This window comes from Cygnus olor, chromosome 1 (genome assembly GCF_009769625.2).
Source record: "Cygnus olor isolate bCygOlo1 chromosome 1, bCygOlo1.pri.v2, whole genome shotgun sequence".
Taxonomy (NCBI): Eukaryota; Metazoa; Chordata; class Aves; order Anseriformes; family Anatidae; genus Cygnus; species Cygnus olor.
The window spans coordinates 76,206,216-76,225,418 of record NC_049169.1 but is presented as its reverse complement, the minus strand read 5'-3'; the positions used below and the strand labels follow the sequence as shown (position 1 = coordinate 76,225,418).

Below are 19,203 nucleotides of genomic sequence, written 5' to 3'. Positions count from 1 at the left end.
TGTTTGTACTAACTGTTTTTACCAACAGCTTCCACCTAGCAGGCTGGGTAGAACTAGCCCCCAGTTTGTCCAGAGCCCCATCTGGTATCACCGTAGTGAAAGGCAAGGAGCACAACTTGGCTGAAGTGCATAGAATGAGAAACAAAGGCAGAAGCAGTCAAACTCTAGGCAATTTTTGTTTGTAAGTAACTGTGAATGAATGTGTCCTCACTGCTAAGTACGCTGCATGCTGATTATTGGGGGAACAGAAATTTACTGAAGTGCTTTGGTCAAAAATCTGCAGTTAATTCCAGTTGCAAGAGAATTTTAACCTTGATTTGAGGAGTATGCTGCCTTCAGATGATGTGAACCTTGCAAAGATTAGAAATGAGGTGAAATCAACATCTTAATTTTAGCTCTCAGGGTTTCTCATGACTTAACACTTACATCAAGGATAGATAGGTTTGGCAAACATCTGCTTGGACAATCTTTTTAAGCAGAAAAACCCTTTGCACTTTCTCAGTTCTGCCTGTCTTCTGTGAAGTAGGAGCCTTTCTGTGGTTTGTAAACTAGCTGTGAAGAGGTAGCCAAGTTGTGTGCGTATAATATATACATATGCTGGAGTTTTCTTTCCCTTAGAAAACTGAACAAATGTCTGAAAGAGCAAGATCTGAGCCAAATAGGACAAAGGAAGAATTTAGGGAAAAATTGCCTAATGCACGGCAAACAACATGACTGAGGAGGTTGCGGGCAAGGTACCCGCTAGGGAGAGGGGCGGGGGAGGCAGTAGCTGAGGGTTGTCCAATTTCAGATGCTCGGTTCCAATCAGAAATGCCTGTCACTAGAAAGCTGGTGACTGAAGGATGGGGTGAGAGGGGAAAGCTATGATCAGAGACAGGCTTTGGCTTGTGCGCCTCTCCTCAGTAAATTAGCTTTCCATTCCTAATCATTGCTAAAACAAGAAGTTACGTGTAAGTTGAACTGATTTTGAACTTACAGTATTGTGAAACCTCAAGTGAGGTGTTTTTTTCCCCCACCCTTTCCATTTGCTTTAGAGAAAAAAATTGTATGCTGTTGGAGGTGAGTTATTTTGTCTTCTCTATTGCAAAAGTGTGACGTATGTTTTGGGCACAAGCTTTAGTTTGAAAAATTATTTGGGGCGGTCAAAAGAGACCTCAGTGAAAAGGCAAAGAAGCTATTCATAGTACATGAGTTAACTGTCATCAAATAAAGAATTGAATATGTAAGAAGGAAAAACAAATGCTAGTAAAAAAGTTTTATGGAGTTATAATTGGGAAGCAGAGAGACACATACGGCCAAAAGATTTTGTTTTTCAGACTTCTCTGTAAACTTTACTGAATGGTCCTAGAAACCAAACTAATCCTAGATGGTCTTTTTGCTGTTTTATAGATTAGCTTTGCTTAGAAACTATAATGAGACCTCGTGATTTCAGCACACAGATTTTAAGTTTCTAAAGTCTTTTCACGTTCCACTTTTTGTGACTGACAGATCTGGGAAAGAATACCAGTAGTACTGTGAGTCATGCTCTCCTTTCCTTCAGACCTACATGTTGGTCCCAATCATCTTTCCAACAGAAGGTGATACTGCAAGCTGCTTGTATTGTTTCACCATTACTATTTAGTCCATTAAAAGTGTTTGTCCTTTAAGAAAACTAATGGGAATATTTTCCCTAAGCTTGGACTGTTTCAAAGATGCTTTGTTCAGATTACTTGCTGCTTTGGTGAATGTTGTTTTGGAAATTGGAAGTGTCAGCAAATATTTTGTTATTAAATGATGACTCTTCAGGTTTTTTTTAAAGGTGGATGTTAGAAAAACAGATGACTAAAACTGATCTGCACTGAATGCAAGGCTGTGCTGTGTGTGCTGACGTGGGGGGGGAAGTGCACTTGCTGGCTTGCTAAATTGAGATAATACTTTGGATGTTGACGGACAGAAAAACAATTAGAGCTGTCAGATTCTTTGCTGACATGTGCGTTGTCACATGGGGAGATGGCTTGTTTGGTGCCAGTAAATCTGAACTGTTGAACTCTCAGCAAGATATTAAGTTAATTAATAAAGTTCCTTACAGTTGGGCATGGAATGTGAGGTCTGTTTATTTGTGAAGACAGCTTCTCCAGGAATAAACAGTGGAGGTCACTGATGGGGCCTCTTACGTGTTTTCTCAGTCAGTGCTGGATTGCAGGCTAATAAAAGACTTTCTCCTGCTAGAGATGCTAATTGGTGCATTAAAATGGTCTTACCTGACTGAAGAGTTCCTGTATTTGTATGCTTTTCAAACTTGTGTAGATAGTCATTTTCTTTGAAGTATGTCATGTTACGTGGGAAAATGTTTGTTTAAACTATTGACCTCTTTGGGTTTTTGGGTGCTCACTAATGTCTCAGAGGAATAAACTTCTGTATACGCTGGTATTCTCAAAAGCTATCACTTTTCCATTGATTAATTATGCAAGCGTATTTGAAATCAAGCTTTACTTGTACGTTTGGACTTAGGTTTCTTTTGTTTTCTAAAAGGATACTTCTGCACAGGGATTTCGGTGTGCATGCTCACTTTACAGCAGGATCGTTTAGTGCTTCTCCACTAAAGCTTGTCCTGCTGATGTGGTGTGACTGCTCTGCCCCTTGCAGTGTTTGAGGTGTGCTGCTGCTGAATGTCACAAGTTGTCAGATGAAGATCAGGAGGTCTTCTGCGCAATGCATCGATACTTGTCAGCCACTGAATGGAGTAGATGGCTGCAGAAGGGAAACAACCTTTCCGCTGTAGCTTGAGGGTTATGCTAGCACATCTTTTTAATGCAGAAAGAGATGTTGACTTCATTAGGAGAAGGCAGTTCTGATTAGACTGTAACACGATCTGTATTAAGTATTTGCCTCCAGGTGCAGTTCTGTTAAATCTATCATCATCAGATTCCCTTTTTTTGTGTAACCCTACCCAGCTTGTCTTTACTAATCTTCTCTAAATAACTTTCAGATTTCTTTTACTGTGTTCCTGTGTTGTTCATTTCTCTGGAACTTAACTCTTCAAAAATATTTTCTCTAGTTTTATCATTTTACATGTATTGGATTACCTGATTGCATGAACTTCCTTTACTGTATTATCATGGCTTATTTTTCCTCTATCTGCTTAAATAATGCAACCATCTTATTAGTTTTTTAAAAGAAAAAAAATCACTAGTATTGGTGGTTTTGTTTGTTTTTAAATAGACTGTTATACTTGGAGTTTTTACTTCGAAATTTTTGAAGTTCAGCATTTCAGCAGTTCCAGCTAGAAACTAACTTTTGTGACCTGTAATCCAGGTGGATCTGTTTAAGCAGAACAAAAGCAGCTCCTAGTTGAGCTAAGCCTGGAACAAAACTTCCAGGGATCAAATCAGCAATTATCTAGATGTTGTCATTAGACAAACCTTGAGTGGTTTAACTGTTGGAAAAAAAAAAAGACAGCAGAGAGCAAATGGTTGATTGCTAGGTTGTAACTTAGTTCCCTAGATTTATAACTTTTTTTGTGCACAGACATTTGATTGAGTGCAGAAAGATTTTTGGAACCATGACATTTTTTGTCTCTCTCTCAAAAAAAAAAGGCAGCACTGAATATTTTTTTCCATTTACAAATATTGGGAATTTTCTTTTAAGTGAGATTGGGAGCTAATTCACTATATTAACTGGTACAACTTTGGTGTTATTTCACTGAAGGCAGTAGAACCATACTCAAAAGCAAGAATTGGATAGACTATGTTGTATAACTTAATTTTTGGTTTAGTGTCATTGCAGTGCATGTGGAAAAGCCCAGGTTAATGTTTAAGCCAAAGTCTAATTTACAGAATCAGCACAATGTTGGCAAGCGTGGAAGCACCTCGGCAGCATTTTCCCATCGTCCCTCCTTGCTCTAGAGAGAAAGAAATGATCTCTTCCTACTTGCTTTCCTTTCTGGGTTTTCCAGCGTTTTCTACGTGGTACTAGGAACCCTCAACTACTTCTGTATGGAGAGCAAGGTGGGACACTCAAGGATGGCTGTAATTAAAGATGTTTCCCCCTTGTTTTGCTATACCTGATAGGAATTACTGACCTGACACATGAAAATGTCTCTAACCAGTCCCTTGAGACATCCAGGCAATACGTAAAGGAAGGAGGGCACTTCTTACTGGAAACTGTTATGGATTTATCTTGGAGTTGTTTATTTGATACTATTTCTGTTGGTGCTCTTTTTGTCATAACTTGTTATATATTAGGAAATAAACTGTAATGAAACTTCTGGTAAGTCTAAAAGACCAGAATACATAGAGATTGCCAAAGCAAGAGATAATGGTTTCCTGCTATTAGGTTAAAGAAATGAGACCATGTACCTCTTCTACCCAATAGATGCTAAGCTGAATTTATTCACTTCTTAAATTGGTAATTCCTCTCTATGAACACCAGGATTTTTTTTTCTCTTTTAGCTTCTGAGAGAAGACTTGCATTATCTCTTGCGTAGCTGCAAGTATGACTTGACTGGGTTGCATTCATGGCTCTTGGATGATCTGGTGAACCATGGAGCTCAAGGTATGGGTGGATGGAGTCCAGAGAATTGTGTGTGGGGTCACCGAAGTCACAACATGCCAGGAAGTTGTAATAGCCCTTGCTCAAGCTATTGGTAAGTAACTGTCAGCTGGATGCCTTGGGTTTGGGGTGAAGCTTTTTTATGAAGCTAAACCAAGGGGTGGTGGGGTTGTACTGAGTCTCAGAAGAGCATGAACATATAAAGCACAATGAAATAACCTTGTAGTGTCTTAGAAGGCAAAGTAAACTTGCTGCCTTTGGGTTTTCTTAACCTGCTAGAGAGAGATTTAAAATGAAATAAAATAAAATAAAATAAAATAAAAAAGCAAAAAAAACCACAAAACTGAAAGCTGTAAACTTTCTTTCAGTATGAATTTGTTCTCTAAATAATTATATGCTGCTGTTTGTCATTGTAAATACAGTCTGGAGTAAAGAAAGTGCTGAACTGTCAATGTTTTGAATACCAAGGATATATAAAAGCCATGCAAAACAGTTGATTGGTTTTCACAAGCTAGCGATGTTAATTGAAATTATACGCATTGAAAGAATGTGTAGCTATATTGGACATAGTATAGATCAGTAAAATAGATCCTTCAAGTTCCCTTTTCGTCCTGCACTCCACATAGCTTGATACTAATGAAAGGATAACTTGAAGTCTGTTCAGTTTTAGCTATTTGCTGAACAGTTTATAAAACAAAATCAACAACAACCCCAAACCAATCATCTTTGAAGCTTCAGTGCAATAAAGAACAGTCTTGTTAGTGCTGTCTTCAGTCTTCTCAGGTCTTTCTCAGTGGTTGAGAGTCTCTCTCTAAAATCTTGCATCCAGTGATAAACTGTAAAGTGTGCTTTTACTGTTTGTATTAGTTGCAGATTTTCATTTATTCCTAATCGGTTTATGAATTGCTTCCTTCCATATCTCATTTTCTGCCTATAGATTTTTAAAGATAGTTACGCTAGGATGATGATTTCCTAGTAATATAAAAAGCATCACATATATTAAAAAAAAAAGAAAGAAAAAGAAAAAAGTGCTTGTGGTAGCCTTTTCTGTTCTTTACCTTACTTACAGTATCTCTTTCATCCTTTTTCATCCTGTTTCCTTTTCCTCTTGCCCCAAAAACAAAAATGTCACGCTCCCAATTCTAGACAATACTCTTATCTTCTCCCATGTGATTTCTTTTCTGTCTTTTTTTTTCCTGCCTTCAGTTATTGGCTTGAATTCTGAAAAGACTCTGTCAGTCTTGGAAACGCACACACTTTTGTCAATTCAGCAGACTTCCTTTTCTATAACACATCACCAGTTCACTTGGGGCATGCAACTCTGTTTCCATGTGGAAATAAATTTCAATTGCAACCAGAGCCAAATTAAGATAATTCCAGGTCATATAACTTTGGAAAATCTTTTCTTAGGCAAATATCCTCTCTAGAAAACACCTAGAGTAACCGTGTTCCAGCTTCTCAGTGGGGCTGCTTGGACAATATTAAACACCCATATAAATTACACTTACATGTCTTTGGCAGATAGGGTTTTCCCAACCCTCCTATCAGGCCATTCATCAAAAAGCAACCATATGTCTGCTCCTTTGATTTGGCTTGTATGTACCAGTTTACCAGGAGTAACTGTCACTCAAATTTGAATGGGAAGCTATTAAAATGTATTCCTTTAGCTCCCACCTGACATTTGGTGGTGGAAAGTAGCCAGTCTAAGTTGGCTTCCTCCTTGGTTGGCTCTGATCTTATTTTCCGCTTTGCAGTCTGGCTCCTTCAGCAGTCGCATAATTTAGCAGGACTCAGTATTATTTTGTCTGCCTGTTAGTCTGTCTGCAAAGTTATTCTGATGCTCTTTTTATTTTATTTTCTTACAATATATTGCTAAGTTCTTGACTTAAGCTATGCAACCCCTGACCTCCCAACAGTACAACCTTCACTGAACCTGCAATATGAACTGCAATAGGTATATTGTTTGCGTTGAAGTGCAGCAGCAGGAATATCTGCAAATTAACTTATTTTACAGCTACATCTGCTGAAGAATGCACAAGCCAAAGATATTTGTCAGTACCCTTTGAAGACATCTGCAGCTCATGAAGTCTCTCATGGACAAACTAAAGCTGCCTCTGTTCTAGAGATAAGAAAAATAAAGCTGTACAATTTATTAAAAAAAATAGGAAAAATAAAATTTAAAAAAAATAAGTGGAATGGGTTGTGCTAGAAGGACACCTCTGGAGATCATCAGTCAGGTTTTGAGTATGGCCAAGGATGGAGAATCAACAACCTGTCTGGGGAACCTGTGTCAGGGTGTGGTCACACTGGTCACACTCACAGTTAAGAAGTGTTTTTTTTGTTGTTGTTGGTTGGTTGGTTGGTTGGTTTGTTTTGTTTTTTTCCTTCGTGCTTTGTTCTGCCAGTTGATCAAATACATGTCTCCTGATCTCCCACTGTGGGGGAAGACCAAAAAATAAAAAGTTTTCATCTCTTTCCTTTCCAGCTCTTCTCTTATATCATGGGAAGTCAGTAGTAACCTACATCTTAACCAAACAAAAACAGCAAGTCATGCTAGGCTATACACTTTTGTATAAGATTCTGTCATGTAGCCAAAGTATAGCCTAATCCCTTGGCATTGAATAGGAGTTCTGTCACTTAACTTGCCTATGTAATGCTCCTTGACCCATTCCTTACAAATTGGTTTCTGTCACTAGTGCTCTTTCAGTGGAAATGTCTGCATGTCTTTTCCTTTGAGGCTGTACTCCTGATGGATATCATTTGTTTCCTCTTCTTGCATGATGATCTTCTTCCCCTTTTGCCCTTCTCTTTATCACTGAGGAATAGCAAGCGACTGTACTCCAAGTTTCTGTACAAATTAGTTTTTCAATTTCCATTATGCTTGAAGCTAAAGGCTAAATCTCAAATAAACCTAATTTTTGTAATAAAAAAAAAAAGAGGTAGAGAGAGAATTATCTCCTTTGGTGATTCCAGCAAAGCTGATTAAAAACAAAAAAACAAACAAACAAAAAAACAACAACACATACATATTTTAAAAAATGAGGAAGAGAATAATAGTAATCAGACATAATTTTGGATAATGTTTTGTGTCTCAAACTTAGAGAGACAATCTCCAGAAATGTCTTTGCTGGAGGGAGGGTCTCTGGAATTTTGTTCAATTAAGACACAAAACTATCAGGTTACAAGTTTCCAGAGAGTGAATTCACCTCCCACTGGTATCTTGAAGCATACTTGATATTACTTTTAATTAGTTTTATTCAGGGACACAGTATTTTTTTTTTAAATTCAAGCTGCTTGCAAATTATGAAGATGAAAATTGACCTTAAATACAAGAAAAGGTTGTTTCATCATCAAAAACTAAGGCTTCACCACAATGCAAGAATGTACCGCAGTGCACAGATTAAATGGAGAACCGTGGGTCTTGTTTTAAAAATACTTTTGTCAGGAGAGATTTTTTTTTAAATCACATCCATCGCTGTCTATTTAAAAATGTATATTTGACAGCAAATTCTGCCTGTTTTTCTGCTTCCACTAGCTCTTCAGTGCATTCAGTGAAAATCGTGCCAAAACAGCTTCATATAAATTTTGCTTGCTTGTTTTAATTTCTCCTCTTAAATTGGTCAACTGAAAAAGATATGTGAAAAAGTTACTGATTTTTTTCACCTGCATGTGTGAAGAGATGGTTGGAGAATCCACTCAGTGCTTCACAAAGCAGTATACAGACTTATAGCCTGATGTGCATGGGCATGGTGGCTCCTCTCAAAATACTGAAATACTGGGGAGGGGAAACAGGCAGTATCCTGAAGATTGTGAGCTACTTGTGTTGGAAGTTAATGTAGACAGATGTAGTTTAACATCAAAAGTTTTATTAAAAAAAAAAAAAAAAAAAAAAAAAGCTTTTCCTAGCTGTTTTCCATTCAGATCTTAAAAATAAATATTCTTTCAAAGGAATATGATGATGAATGGAGCAGCCACAAACACACTTGCCCTGTTTCTTCAGAAGTGGTGGTCTTCCAGTTCTAGCCCCATGAAGATTTTTACTGCATTTCTTGTGATTTCCTTCCCTTCTGGAGACTGGAGTGTTGTGTCTTCTGTACCCCTAATGACATGTTTGGTTCCTAGAAAATGAATATTGCAGTCTAGAGAAGTGAATCTTGAATTTCTAACCAAAGTGGATTTTGGTTTGCCTCGCTGAACAAGAAGTACAGCTGTCTCTCTTCAAAATTAAGCAAATGCAGCTGTCAACTTTTTTTTGTTGTTGTTGTTGTAGTTGAGTATTCTTCCTGAAGACGAATTGGATGCATTTATGAAAATAAAGCAAAGACTTATTCATGCTGTTTTAAATATGCATTACAGCATTGTAAGGCTCAGCCAGAGCTGTATCTGGAAAAATCACGCCACTTCAGTGTTGTCTCTTTTTATGTTCACCCCTTCCTCCAAATAATTTCTGCTAAAGCAAGTGCCAGAGCTGGCTGTCAAAGACTTTGAGTAAAAAAAATCTGAGGTTGAATTGAATCATAGCAGTGAGTTTGAGGGGGGTTAGAAAAAGGGAACAGTATTTGTTGTGTACAAACTAAAGTTTTCAAACATTGGATTAATCATGTAGTGTACTGCTGAGAATCACTTAAAACTTGTGTAACTTTTCACCCCAGCATTTCATTCCCTACTAGTTCAAGTAGCAATGTTGATAGAGATAATAGAAAGCACAAGAGAGCTGGGTGTGGTGGTGGTCCCAAAGTGTGCTCATGTGAACTTCACGGTTTTCTAGTTATAGTAGCAGTGCCGAAAGGCAGGGTGGTTGGGTGGGGTGATTTGTTGCCACCTTTGCTGATGTGGTCTGTCTAGTGCAGCAGTGGCACGTGCAGCTGAGACCTGGGCTGGTTTATCTGCTTTGCTATATCTTGCTGTCTGACCTGGGCCAAACTGCCTCCCCATCTCTGCTCTGCATTGCTTTGCGTATTTAGGAAATCAGTCTAACATAAGTGCATCACTGTGAGGTCCTTAGATGAAGGGCAGCTAGATGGATGAGATGACTTCAAGTGCTTTGTCTTGTCACATTGCAATCAACTCTTGTATACCCCATGTAAGAGAAAGGTTAACAGTAATAAACCAAGGCTTCAGGCCTGATTAAGGCACACAAATGCATTGCGAGCACAGCTAGTCCTACTGAACCAAATAGACCGCCTCACTGTCATTAGATTTGAGCCTATATATTTCTGTGGGCATGTTTTACTAGGACTTGACCCCTGGTCTGATTTTCCTTGTTTTCTATAGCATGGATACATGCGTATGCAAAATATGGCATGAGTTAAGAAACCTGAGTAACACAAACTCTGTAACCTCTGTTTTAAAGACTTTTTTTTTAATACTTCTAATCATTCTTGTGTACTTAATGAGTTTTGAGGTAGCTGGAATTATTTAAAAAAATAATTTGCTATGGATGTTAAGTATCACATAGTGCATGAAATGTGAGCTTCATATTTCACAGATACTGAGCTCAAATCATACTGGGTTTATTAAAATTGCCAGCAATTACTTTTCCATCAGTGCCATTAAAGATTCAGGAGTTAATGTTGTTGTCCCTTTGGTAAGGCAGAGCATTTTCTCTTAAGTGTTTCATATGTTAAGAGTGCCTGCAAGATTTTCCCAACGTATGATTTTTTTTTTTATTGCTTTGTTCAGGAAGACAGCATCCTGCCTGGGGCTATGGGTTACCCATGGGAAGCCAAGGAGGCCCAGGCTGGGGAGAGGGTGTGTTCATCAGTGCCTCCCAGAGCTCTGGTCAGAAGAGGGGAAGCTGGAAGCGTGGCTGTGTGGCCTCTGGTGACGGAGGCCTGCTCTTGCCCACTCAGGCCCATTCCATAGGGAAGGAGAGGTCCCTCCCCATGGGGGACGAGTGCTCGTCTCCCTACCCTTCCCAGAAATAATGTGAGACCGGGGCACAGCCTCACCTGCCTGTACTGACTCAGTGCTGTAGGTCCTAGTCATGAAGCAGATAAGACACTTAAAGAAAAGATGGGTCTTTGTGCTTGAAATAAACTCGTGGCCTGACTAGAAGGGTAATTCAAAGAGCTCTGTTTTCACATGGTGTATTGTGCTACCTGCATGCAAACAGTGGAGCGCCTGTCCCTGAAATGCTTTGCATGTAAAGGATCATGCCCCTTTGGGAAGGGGAGAAGGGATGATTCATTCCTGTACTGAAAAGCAGTATTGATGACCTGTCAAGTTAGAGTCCTTCCAGAAGTGTTGCATGAGAAACATTGCTGCTACTAGTTTCCTTTGAATTTAGTTTTGATTTTTGACAGCAGAAATAGTCGTTCATGTGTTCTTTTTCAGCTGCAAATATTAAAGCAGATAGAGAAGCTTGAAGTGAATAATAGTTTTGTGTCCTACTACATTCACAGAGTGTAATTAAGAAGTCCGCCCCTTGAGAGTCTAAAAAGAAATGCTCAATTACGTTGTTCCTGTGTTTCAATATTTTAACCACTTTTCATTGTAATGAAATCTGTGTTTAAATTACCAAATTAGGTCAATCTCAAACTAAGACTACCTCATTCAGGCACATGACATGGGCATTGAAGTCTGGTGTCTGGCTGTGCAGAGAAGCAGAGGTTAGTACAGGATACTGGTTGTAGCGAGCTCTTTAATGGCTTATCGATCAAGTGATACCCAATAGCATTAGAAAGAGCTGAGTTCAAAACAGTGTACCCAGACTCAGTGCAGGCTGTCAGAGTTCTGGAGTCCATATTCCTTTTTTGATCTATTTCTCCCTTTTAAAATAAAAGATTGTTTTGAAGACATTCCTGTATTAATAGAGCCTGTGATAAGTTTTCATGCTAAGGTGGCTTTAGGTATAAACTTAACCTGTTAACCTTGACACTGACCCTTCCTGCAGATGCAGGGTGCTTTATGTATGTAAATATATACATACTTCTGTTATAGCTTGTAATCTGTTGTTTTGCAAAGCAGATATGAATTCTTGATGACTATTTTGAGATGGCAATGTTACGTGGTCCATGTCGGGTTCAGCAGACCAGCACAGAATATTAATGAGAAGTATTTGGGCAGTGAATGGGATGTAGAGGCTCTGTGCTTCTCTCCAGTCCCTGAATCATTGTTTTCTGAGGAGGAAAGCGTAGAATACAGCACTGATGGTGCTTGGTTGGGGCTGACTGGATTGTTTTCTCTACCATTCTCATTGGTACAACATTTTGGTAAAGTATTAAAAAAAAACAACAAAAAAAAAATCTAATGTGTTTTAATAGTATACATTCTAAAAAAGTTTGTTTTCAGACGTTGCAAGGGATCCAGTAACAAGGCATGTACCCATTGTGAACATTGGTACAATAACTAAAGCTGTGCTGTGTCAGCTTCTTGAATAGTCTGCTTCACTGCTTATCTAGCTTTACCTGAAGATATTTCATAAATCTGCACGAGATTAAATGTATGGAATATATAGCTTGGAAAAACACTGGTTTAATGTATGTCATATGTTGCTTATGTGAGGCACATAACATAAATAAAACAAACAAGTTCGTTTTTTAAATAAGGTTTGTGTGAATAAGGAAGGGCTGAGTTCTTCTGCCAGGTGCTGCATAAACACAAACAAGTCTCTGTTTCAGAAAGCTTTTGGACAACATACAAGACAAGAAGCAGCATACAGGCATTGCACTGTTCTTTGTCAACAATCAAAGCAACCTGCTTTCTCCTTGGTAGTGGTAGCACTTCAAAAATAGCAGTTTGTTATAAGGATACCTGTATTCTTAAATATTCTGTCATTAGTTTTGAATCAGCTAGCTCACCCTTTAATTTGTGAATTAATCCCCTCTAATGCAAGCAAACATCATTGTTGTGGTTTTCTAGGTATTGTTAAAAACTGTCATAAATAGCCTGAATAGAGTAAACCTAGGTAATGATCTCAGACGAGGACAGCTTTGTTTTAGACTAGTACTGAACTCCAGGTGTGGCTGTTGAACTGTGTAAATATGACTTTTACTAAATACTTTCCTTTATGTGGCTCTTGAGCATGGAGTTCATTATTTAGGACTGCATGTTGATTTGGAATCCTGATCTAAGATGGAAATAGTTCTTGGCAAGCACTTTGCTTAATTCCCTTTTTCATTTTTGGTTGAGATTGCTACCTTTATTCCCTTCCCCCCTTTTCTATTTTGCCTCTATTATGTTTCTTTTAAGCAGTGCATTTAGTAGCAAAGTGAATAGAACTTACATGCTGACCACTCCCCTAGTGGTACTCTAATTACAATTTTAAGACTTCTTTGAACCTGGCTGTTTCTGACACAACAAGAACATTAGTAGCATTACCATGATTACAAGATGAAAGCTGAAAGCTTTTAAGATTAACAAAATAGAGTGGAAAATCCATCCTTTGTCCTAGGATCTGTAGCACGCTTTTACTTCATTTTTCTTCCTCGGGGTTTTATTGTTAGTACGCTGTGGCAAACAGCACTAGGTTTATTTTTCCTATAATAACACTGATGCTTACTACAAACTATAAATTTTCATGGATCAATGAACAATATTGTGGGTTGGTGAAACAAACAAATAAATAAATAAAATCTGACTTTGTATCTTGGCATAATAAACTTGGTTTTGAAGTACTTCATGACAATAAACTTGTAAATCTGTTTCTGAAAATGTGGGCTAAGCACAGTAGTATGTTTATCGATAGACTTTTATTTTTCCCCAGTGCTTACCTCAAGAAGTCATTTATTTATAAGGCATTAGGGGGGGTGGAATGCAGTTACCATGCTGCTTGCCCTGTTTTGCTGACTTCAGTCAGTTAAATCTTTGCATCTTCTTTGAGCTTTCACTCCTGACTTGGAAGTGAATGTGGATGCTTTGGTCTCTTATTTGGCCAGCTAACTATTGCTGGTGTGATCCACCAGCCAAAGCAATCTGCTTTCTAGATTGTGCCTGTCAAGCTGATTTTTGTTGTTGTCTTCATCATGAACTAATTGTGAGAAAGTGAGATCAGAGGAACCATTTCCAGCAAACTACCCATTCTCCTGGGGAGCTCTTTCTAAGGCTGGTCTGATGCTAGCAGATTTTAGGGGGCTACACCACGTGTTAATTGGTGCAGCAGAGCTTGCCTCCTGCGAATTTGAGTCTGTGCGAGTGTTGTGGTTGGAGGCCAGAGGCAGACTTCCAGCCCAAGACTGGGGATATTTTTGTTCCTTGGGGGAAAGTGCACTGGCTAGGCAGGTGGAGAAAGTAAAGAAAACGCATCAGATGGATAATTACATTTATTCCAACTCCCCCACCTCATAGTTGCACAAATGACTGGCATTTCAAGCATTTATGTGCTGACGTAAATTACCATTTAAATGATGGTCTGTTGTGGCAATGGATATATGTACGGCATTAAAACAGCAAACGATGTTTTTAAGGCTAACAGTAACTGCAGAAGTGTTCCAAAATCCACTGGGATAACGCGTGCTTTAAAACCAGTCGCTTTTCGGCACCTTTTTGCCCACGACGCCGGGGCTTTCGCCCTCACGACGGAGACCCCGCGGTGTGGGTCCGTCCGTCGGTCTGTCCGTCGGTCTGTGGGCGCGCCCCGCGGGCCGCGCCGGGGAAAGGCCACCCGGAGCCGCCGATGGGGCCGTCGGCGGGCCCTGCCCGGCGCGGCGGCGCCCCCCTGGCGGCGGCGCGGTCGGTGACGGCTGTCCTTGTCCTTGTCCTTGTCCCTTCAGGGCGCACCGGGCGCTACGCGCTGATCGAGAAGTGGCGGGACACCGAGCGGCACCTGGCGCCCCACGAGAACCCCGTGGTGTCGCTCAACAAGTGGGGGCAGTACGCCAGCGACGTGCAGCTGATCCTGCGCCGCACCGGGCCCTCCCTGAGTGAGAGGCCCACCTCGGACAGCGTGGCTCGCGTCCCTGAGAGGACTTTGTACCGGCAGAGCCTGCCACCCCTGGCCAAGCTGCGGCCCCCAAATGACAAAGCCATGAAGCGGAGGGAGCCGAAAAGGAAGTCCTTGACCTTCACTGGTGGGGCGAAGGGGCTAATGGACATCTTCGGTAAAAGTAAAGAGTCCGAGTTCAAGCAGAAGGTGCTCAACAACTGCAAAACGACAGCAGAAGAGCTGAAGAAACTGATTCACCTCCAGACAGAGAAACTGCAGTGCATTGAGAAGCAGCTGGAGTCCAATGAGGCGGAGATCCGGTACTGGGAACAGAAGTACAACTCCAATCTGGAGGAAGAAATCCTCAAGCTAGAGCAGAAGATCAAAAGAAACGAAGTAGAGATTGAGGAGGAAGAGTTCTGGGAAAACGAGCTGCAGATTGAGCAAGAGAATGAGAAGCAACTGAAGGAGCAGCTCCAGGAGATGAGGCAGAGGATCCTGGAATGCGAGAGCAAGCTGAAGGACTATGTGTCGCAGATCCATAATATGGAGAGTGGCCTCGAAGCGGAGAAGTTGCATCGGGAAGTTCAAGAATCCCAAGTGAATGAAGAAGAGGTCAAAGAAAAGATTGAGAAGGTGAAAGGTGAAATTGATATTCAGGGCCAGCAAAGTTTACGGTTGGAAAACGGCATCAAAGCTGTAGAAAGATCTCTGGGCCAAGCTACCAAACGGTTACAGGTAAGAACGACCTTTTAATCTATAGCTAAACAAAAGTCAAAAACCTGATTATAATGATTTTTTCTAGCACAGATTTCAAGCTGACGAAAGAACGCTTAAGAAACTTTCCATGGTGAACTTACGTAAAAGGAAGAAAAAGTTGCTCCCATTTTCAAATTGCATTTCAGATTGCTTTGAAGAACAGTCAATTTCAATTTTACCTATCACACGCAGCCTCGCCTTATTTACATGCAGGCTAGGTTCCTTTCCCATCAGTTACAGCCCGAGCTTGCTGCCATTCACTGGCTGCCCGGTGACCTCTGAGAAATCATTCAGAGCATATCTTCACCATGAAGTAGAGCGTGATAGCAAAATACCAGAGCTAATATCAGCCAAAGTAGCTGAGGGCAACACAGCCGCATCCATGGCAATGCATCTGGCCCCTTCACCCTGCTGTGAGGGAGTGCTCATTATCTCAGTGTAGCGCTGTTACACCGATGAGTCTGGACTGTTCCACAGCTCAGAAAAATATCATCTCCATGAACACATTCAGTGCTAGCCAAGGGATGGTTGTACTGCTGGTTGCTGAACAGGACCATAGTGCTCTTGGCCGAACTCCTTTAAAAGCATTTGTCTTCAAACCCCTGTTGATTTAGGGTTAGATAACTTGAGAATTTAGGCCCCAGCTCTTGGCAGATTAGTGCATTATATTGTTAAGTTTCAGGGAAACTGGTGCCACCGTAGCCTTTTCTGAAGCTAAACTTCTGATTGTTGTTGGATATTTCTACTACCAAAGATGATGAATTAAAAAGTACAGTCCAAAAGCAGCATCTGGATAGTAGATGGATGTAGAGTTAAAACAGCTGCTATCTTACAGGGACATTGTTTTAAAGAACAGCATCTCCCTTTTCCTGTCCAGCTTGCCAGTGTTAAGGATTTTCTCTCCACATCAGGTAGTTGCAGCACATGTGTCACAAGAAAATCCAGTCTCTGCTTCCTTTCAAAAGCTGATGATATCACTTGGAATTTAATAGAGCACGAAAGAATAAATATAAATGGAAATACATCTGCTAGCAGAGAGGTGAAGCAGAGATTGTAACTCTGGGGATTAAATCCTGGACTTTTAACGTACCACGTAAGATAAGACTGAGGAACCAACACATCCATTTGAGTTGTGATTCTGGCAGTATTCCTGGGATTCACAATCACTGTATTCCACAGGGCTGCAGTTGCAGTCAGATAATTCCACTGTAAATATGTAAAGGGATTTTGCATCCTTACTCCTGAGCACCCAGAACCACGTGTGTATAAGTTGTCTTTACTAAATGAGTGAGAAAAATGTGATCATTTCACCTAAAGCAAAATACATGAAAACTGTAAGCAGTTTTAGACATATTTATTTAGCCTAGAGAAATTATGCATACAGATTTCTGCTAGCTGAAATTGTTGAGTCCTCAATAACACCCACTGAGGTTATGATTATGTTCAAAATGTTCCGTGTTTCATTCCTTTTGTAGGCAAGGGTTTCACTTTCTTCCTTCTTCACTTTCTACCACTTCCTGGTAAGTTCAGGTGTTTCAAGCTTGTTCTAAACTTAAAGGTGCATTGATCTGGAAGATCAGAATGGAATAAATTCAACTCTGTATTACATAGTTTTGGGAGCTAGGCATAGAGAAATAGCTTCTTGCGTGCTGAAAGTTAAATAATATTATCACTGATAGAACTAATTGATAGGAAACTAGAAAAGTTGAGATGGGGTTTTTAGACCTTTCAATATGGAAGGAAAGAAAATGTTGGTTCACTATACTGAAAGTGATGAGAACACAGCTGTAATTTTTAGTAGACTTTTCAGAAATGTCTGGTGATTTGTCTTACCTCTTATGTCATTCCTTTTCTTTAGCGCCCCTCCCCCCCAGTAGAGATAGCTTTCCGAAATATGAGGCTATGTTCAGTTATGGATCAGATGCAGAATTATGCTCTCCTTTTTTCTAGAGAAAGATGTTAAATGCAAAACCAACCCACCAATCAAACAAAAAAAACAAGAAACCCCCATCCTACTTAAAGTAAAAGACCTCACTAAGGTTTCACAAGTAGATACTAAATTCACATCTTAAACCAACAGGATTTGAGGCAATACTTAACATTTTTTAGCTGATTTCCGGAGAGAGTTGAGAAATGTCAAGAACAAATTATTTATCATGTTCTGCTACCCTGCGTATTGCAGTGATTATTTTTTTAAACTGAATTCTCTTCAGTGGCAACTTTGTTCCAACCTCATAAAATGTGGCACTGCAGAATTAGCCTTGTAGTAATTAAAGACAAATGAGACTTTTTTGTCTCCTAAGTGCCCAGTTGTAGAATGTCATGGTCTAAAATAAATTGAAGAATTTTTCTGTAAAATTATCCTAAAGTTTGGAGATGGCCTGATCCCATTTCTCAGTCCAGTTCCTCCAAAAGCTTATAGCAAATGAATGGAAGCAAGTGTAGCTCAGAGTTGGGACCAACCACAAAATCTGCATTGATTGAACCTGTCAAGCAAAAACGCATCAGTGATAAAGCCATTGACACTTGCAAAGTCCTAATATAAACATCAGATCACTTTGGTCAATTTTCTTACTAACTGTTGAATTAAATTGCAACCATAATGCAAGATTGAAGTGAATAAGGACTACCTGGGACTATTTCTACAACAGATCCACAAAGCTATTCTCCCCCAGTCCTTGTGTAAGTTCACATATAATGCTGCTTACACAAGATAATTAGGGAAAATAAGGATGACCCAACCTCCCTGTGTCACCAAAATGGGAGTGCAGCAGTATTCACTGAATGGAAATGCCTGTGGACGTGCTGCCTGGCTAGCTAGCCCATCACTTGTATGGCCAGTTAGGCAAAGCCCATCCTGGTTGTTGAAGACATTCCCATGCAGCCTTCTGCTAATGAAGTTGGGTCTGGGGTGGAAGAAAAATCCTACTCCAAGATTATCGTAATCTGTTGGAGCTGTAGGTGCTGCGTATCGTGCCAGAATGACAAAGCATTGAAGAAGAACCTAAATAATCATCCTTCGTACTTGTGAAGGGTTGGATAACTAGCCAGGATTTGGTCTCACTGTACAAAACACTAGCAGAGTAAGACAGTTTTGTCCATCAGAATTTACACTCAGTGTAGAAAATGCAAAGGACAAGAACAGAAAGGAAGTATTCTCTTTTTAGGAACAGAAGAGCTAAATGAACTGTCCATGTTGTGATGGGCACTTCTGGCAGAGCTTGCTTTTTTTTTTTGCTCACACTTTTATTTGCTTTTCTGAGGTGATAAGAAACATCCACTAGTCATTCAAAAAGCAATATAAGCAGATCACTAGTAACCCCAAGTAAGAAGTAGCGAGCATTGACTTGCTTTCTAAATTACAAGAGTAAAATAGCTTTCAATGCTTTCGTTTGCATTTGAATTAAAAAAAAACACACAAGTTTTCTCATTGAAAGGAGAAACAACATGTTGCCCAATTGCAAACAGTCTTGAAATGCTGCTTTTTTCTTGCTGCTGCTCAGCAGATATTTTCTCTTTCCTGGTAGGACAGGGAACAAGAACTGGAGCAACTGACAAAGGAGCTGCGACAGGTCAATCTCCAACAGTTTATCCAGCAAACAGGAACGAAGGTCACAGTGCTGCCTGCAGACCCCATTGAGGTGGAGGCCCCACATGTGGAGCTCGAGAGAGGTGCAATGCTCAGAATGGTTTTGGTGGGAGGGAGAAGGGGATGACAACACGTGTACCTGCTGCATTAATGCTAGTCCTCATACATCAAGTGTATGCTTTGTTAGCAAAGAAGCTAGCAAAATATTAAGGGAGAATGGTGTCAAATATTTCTCTTAATTTCAAGGGTTTAGCAAGCTATAAAGCACAGTATGTTGGTAGCTTCTCTCCCACTGTGCCTAAGCCTATGTTTGTCCCATCTGTAGTGTGTTAGGCCATTATCTCTCAAATATGGCCACCATGGCTGCAGGCATGTAAGCTGGCACATAGTGTGGTTGCATGTTTGACATTGCTCGTCGTCTGGCTTCTTCCTCTTTTGGGGGGTTATGTTGTCGGAGTAG

General features: G+C 40.1%; 1 protein-coding gene across 23 annotated transcripts in view; it reads left to right on the top strand.

Moving 5' to 3' along the window:
• The window catches only part of RASSF8 (Ras association domain family member 8), a 110,032-nt gene that overhangs the window by 70,557 nt on the left and 20,272 nt on the right, over positions 1–19,203 (top strand). For 22 of the 23 annotated variants that reach the window (XR_005816282.1, XR_005816281.1, XR_005816294.1 and 19 more), the window contains 3 exons: positions 4,431–4,624; positions 14,244–15,133; positions 18,682–18,826. Coding sequence is in view for 1 of the 23 variants with exons in the window: in XM_040545176.1 (XP_040401110.1) it covers positions 4,522–4,624; positions 14,244–15,133; positions 18,682–18,826 (1,138 nt within the window). In the remaining 22 variants the exon portion in view is untranslated. Of the gene's footprint in view, positions 1–3,815; positions 3,987–4,430; positions 4,625–14,243; positions 15,134–18,681; positions 18,827–19,203 lie in introns of those variants that run through there. The other variant, XR_005816280.1, reaches the window with a different exon arrangement.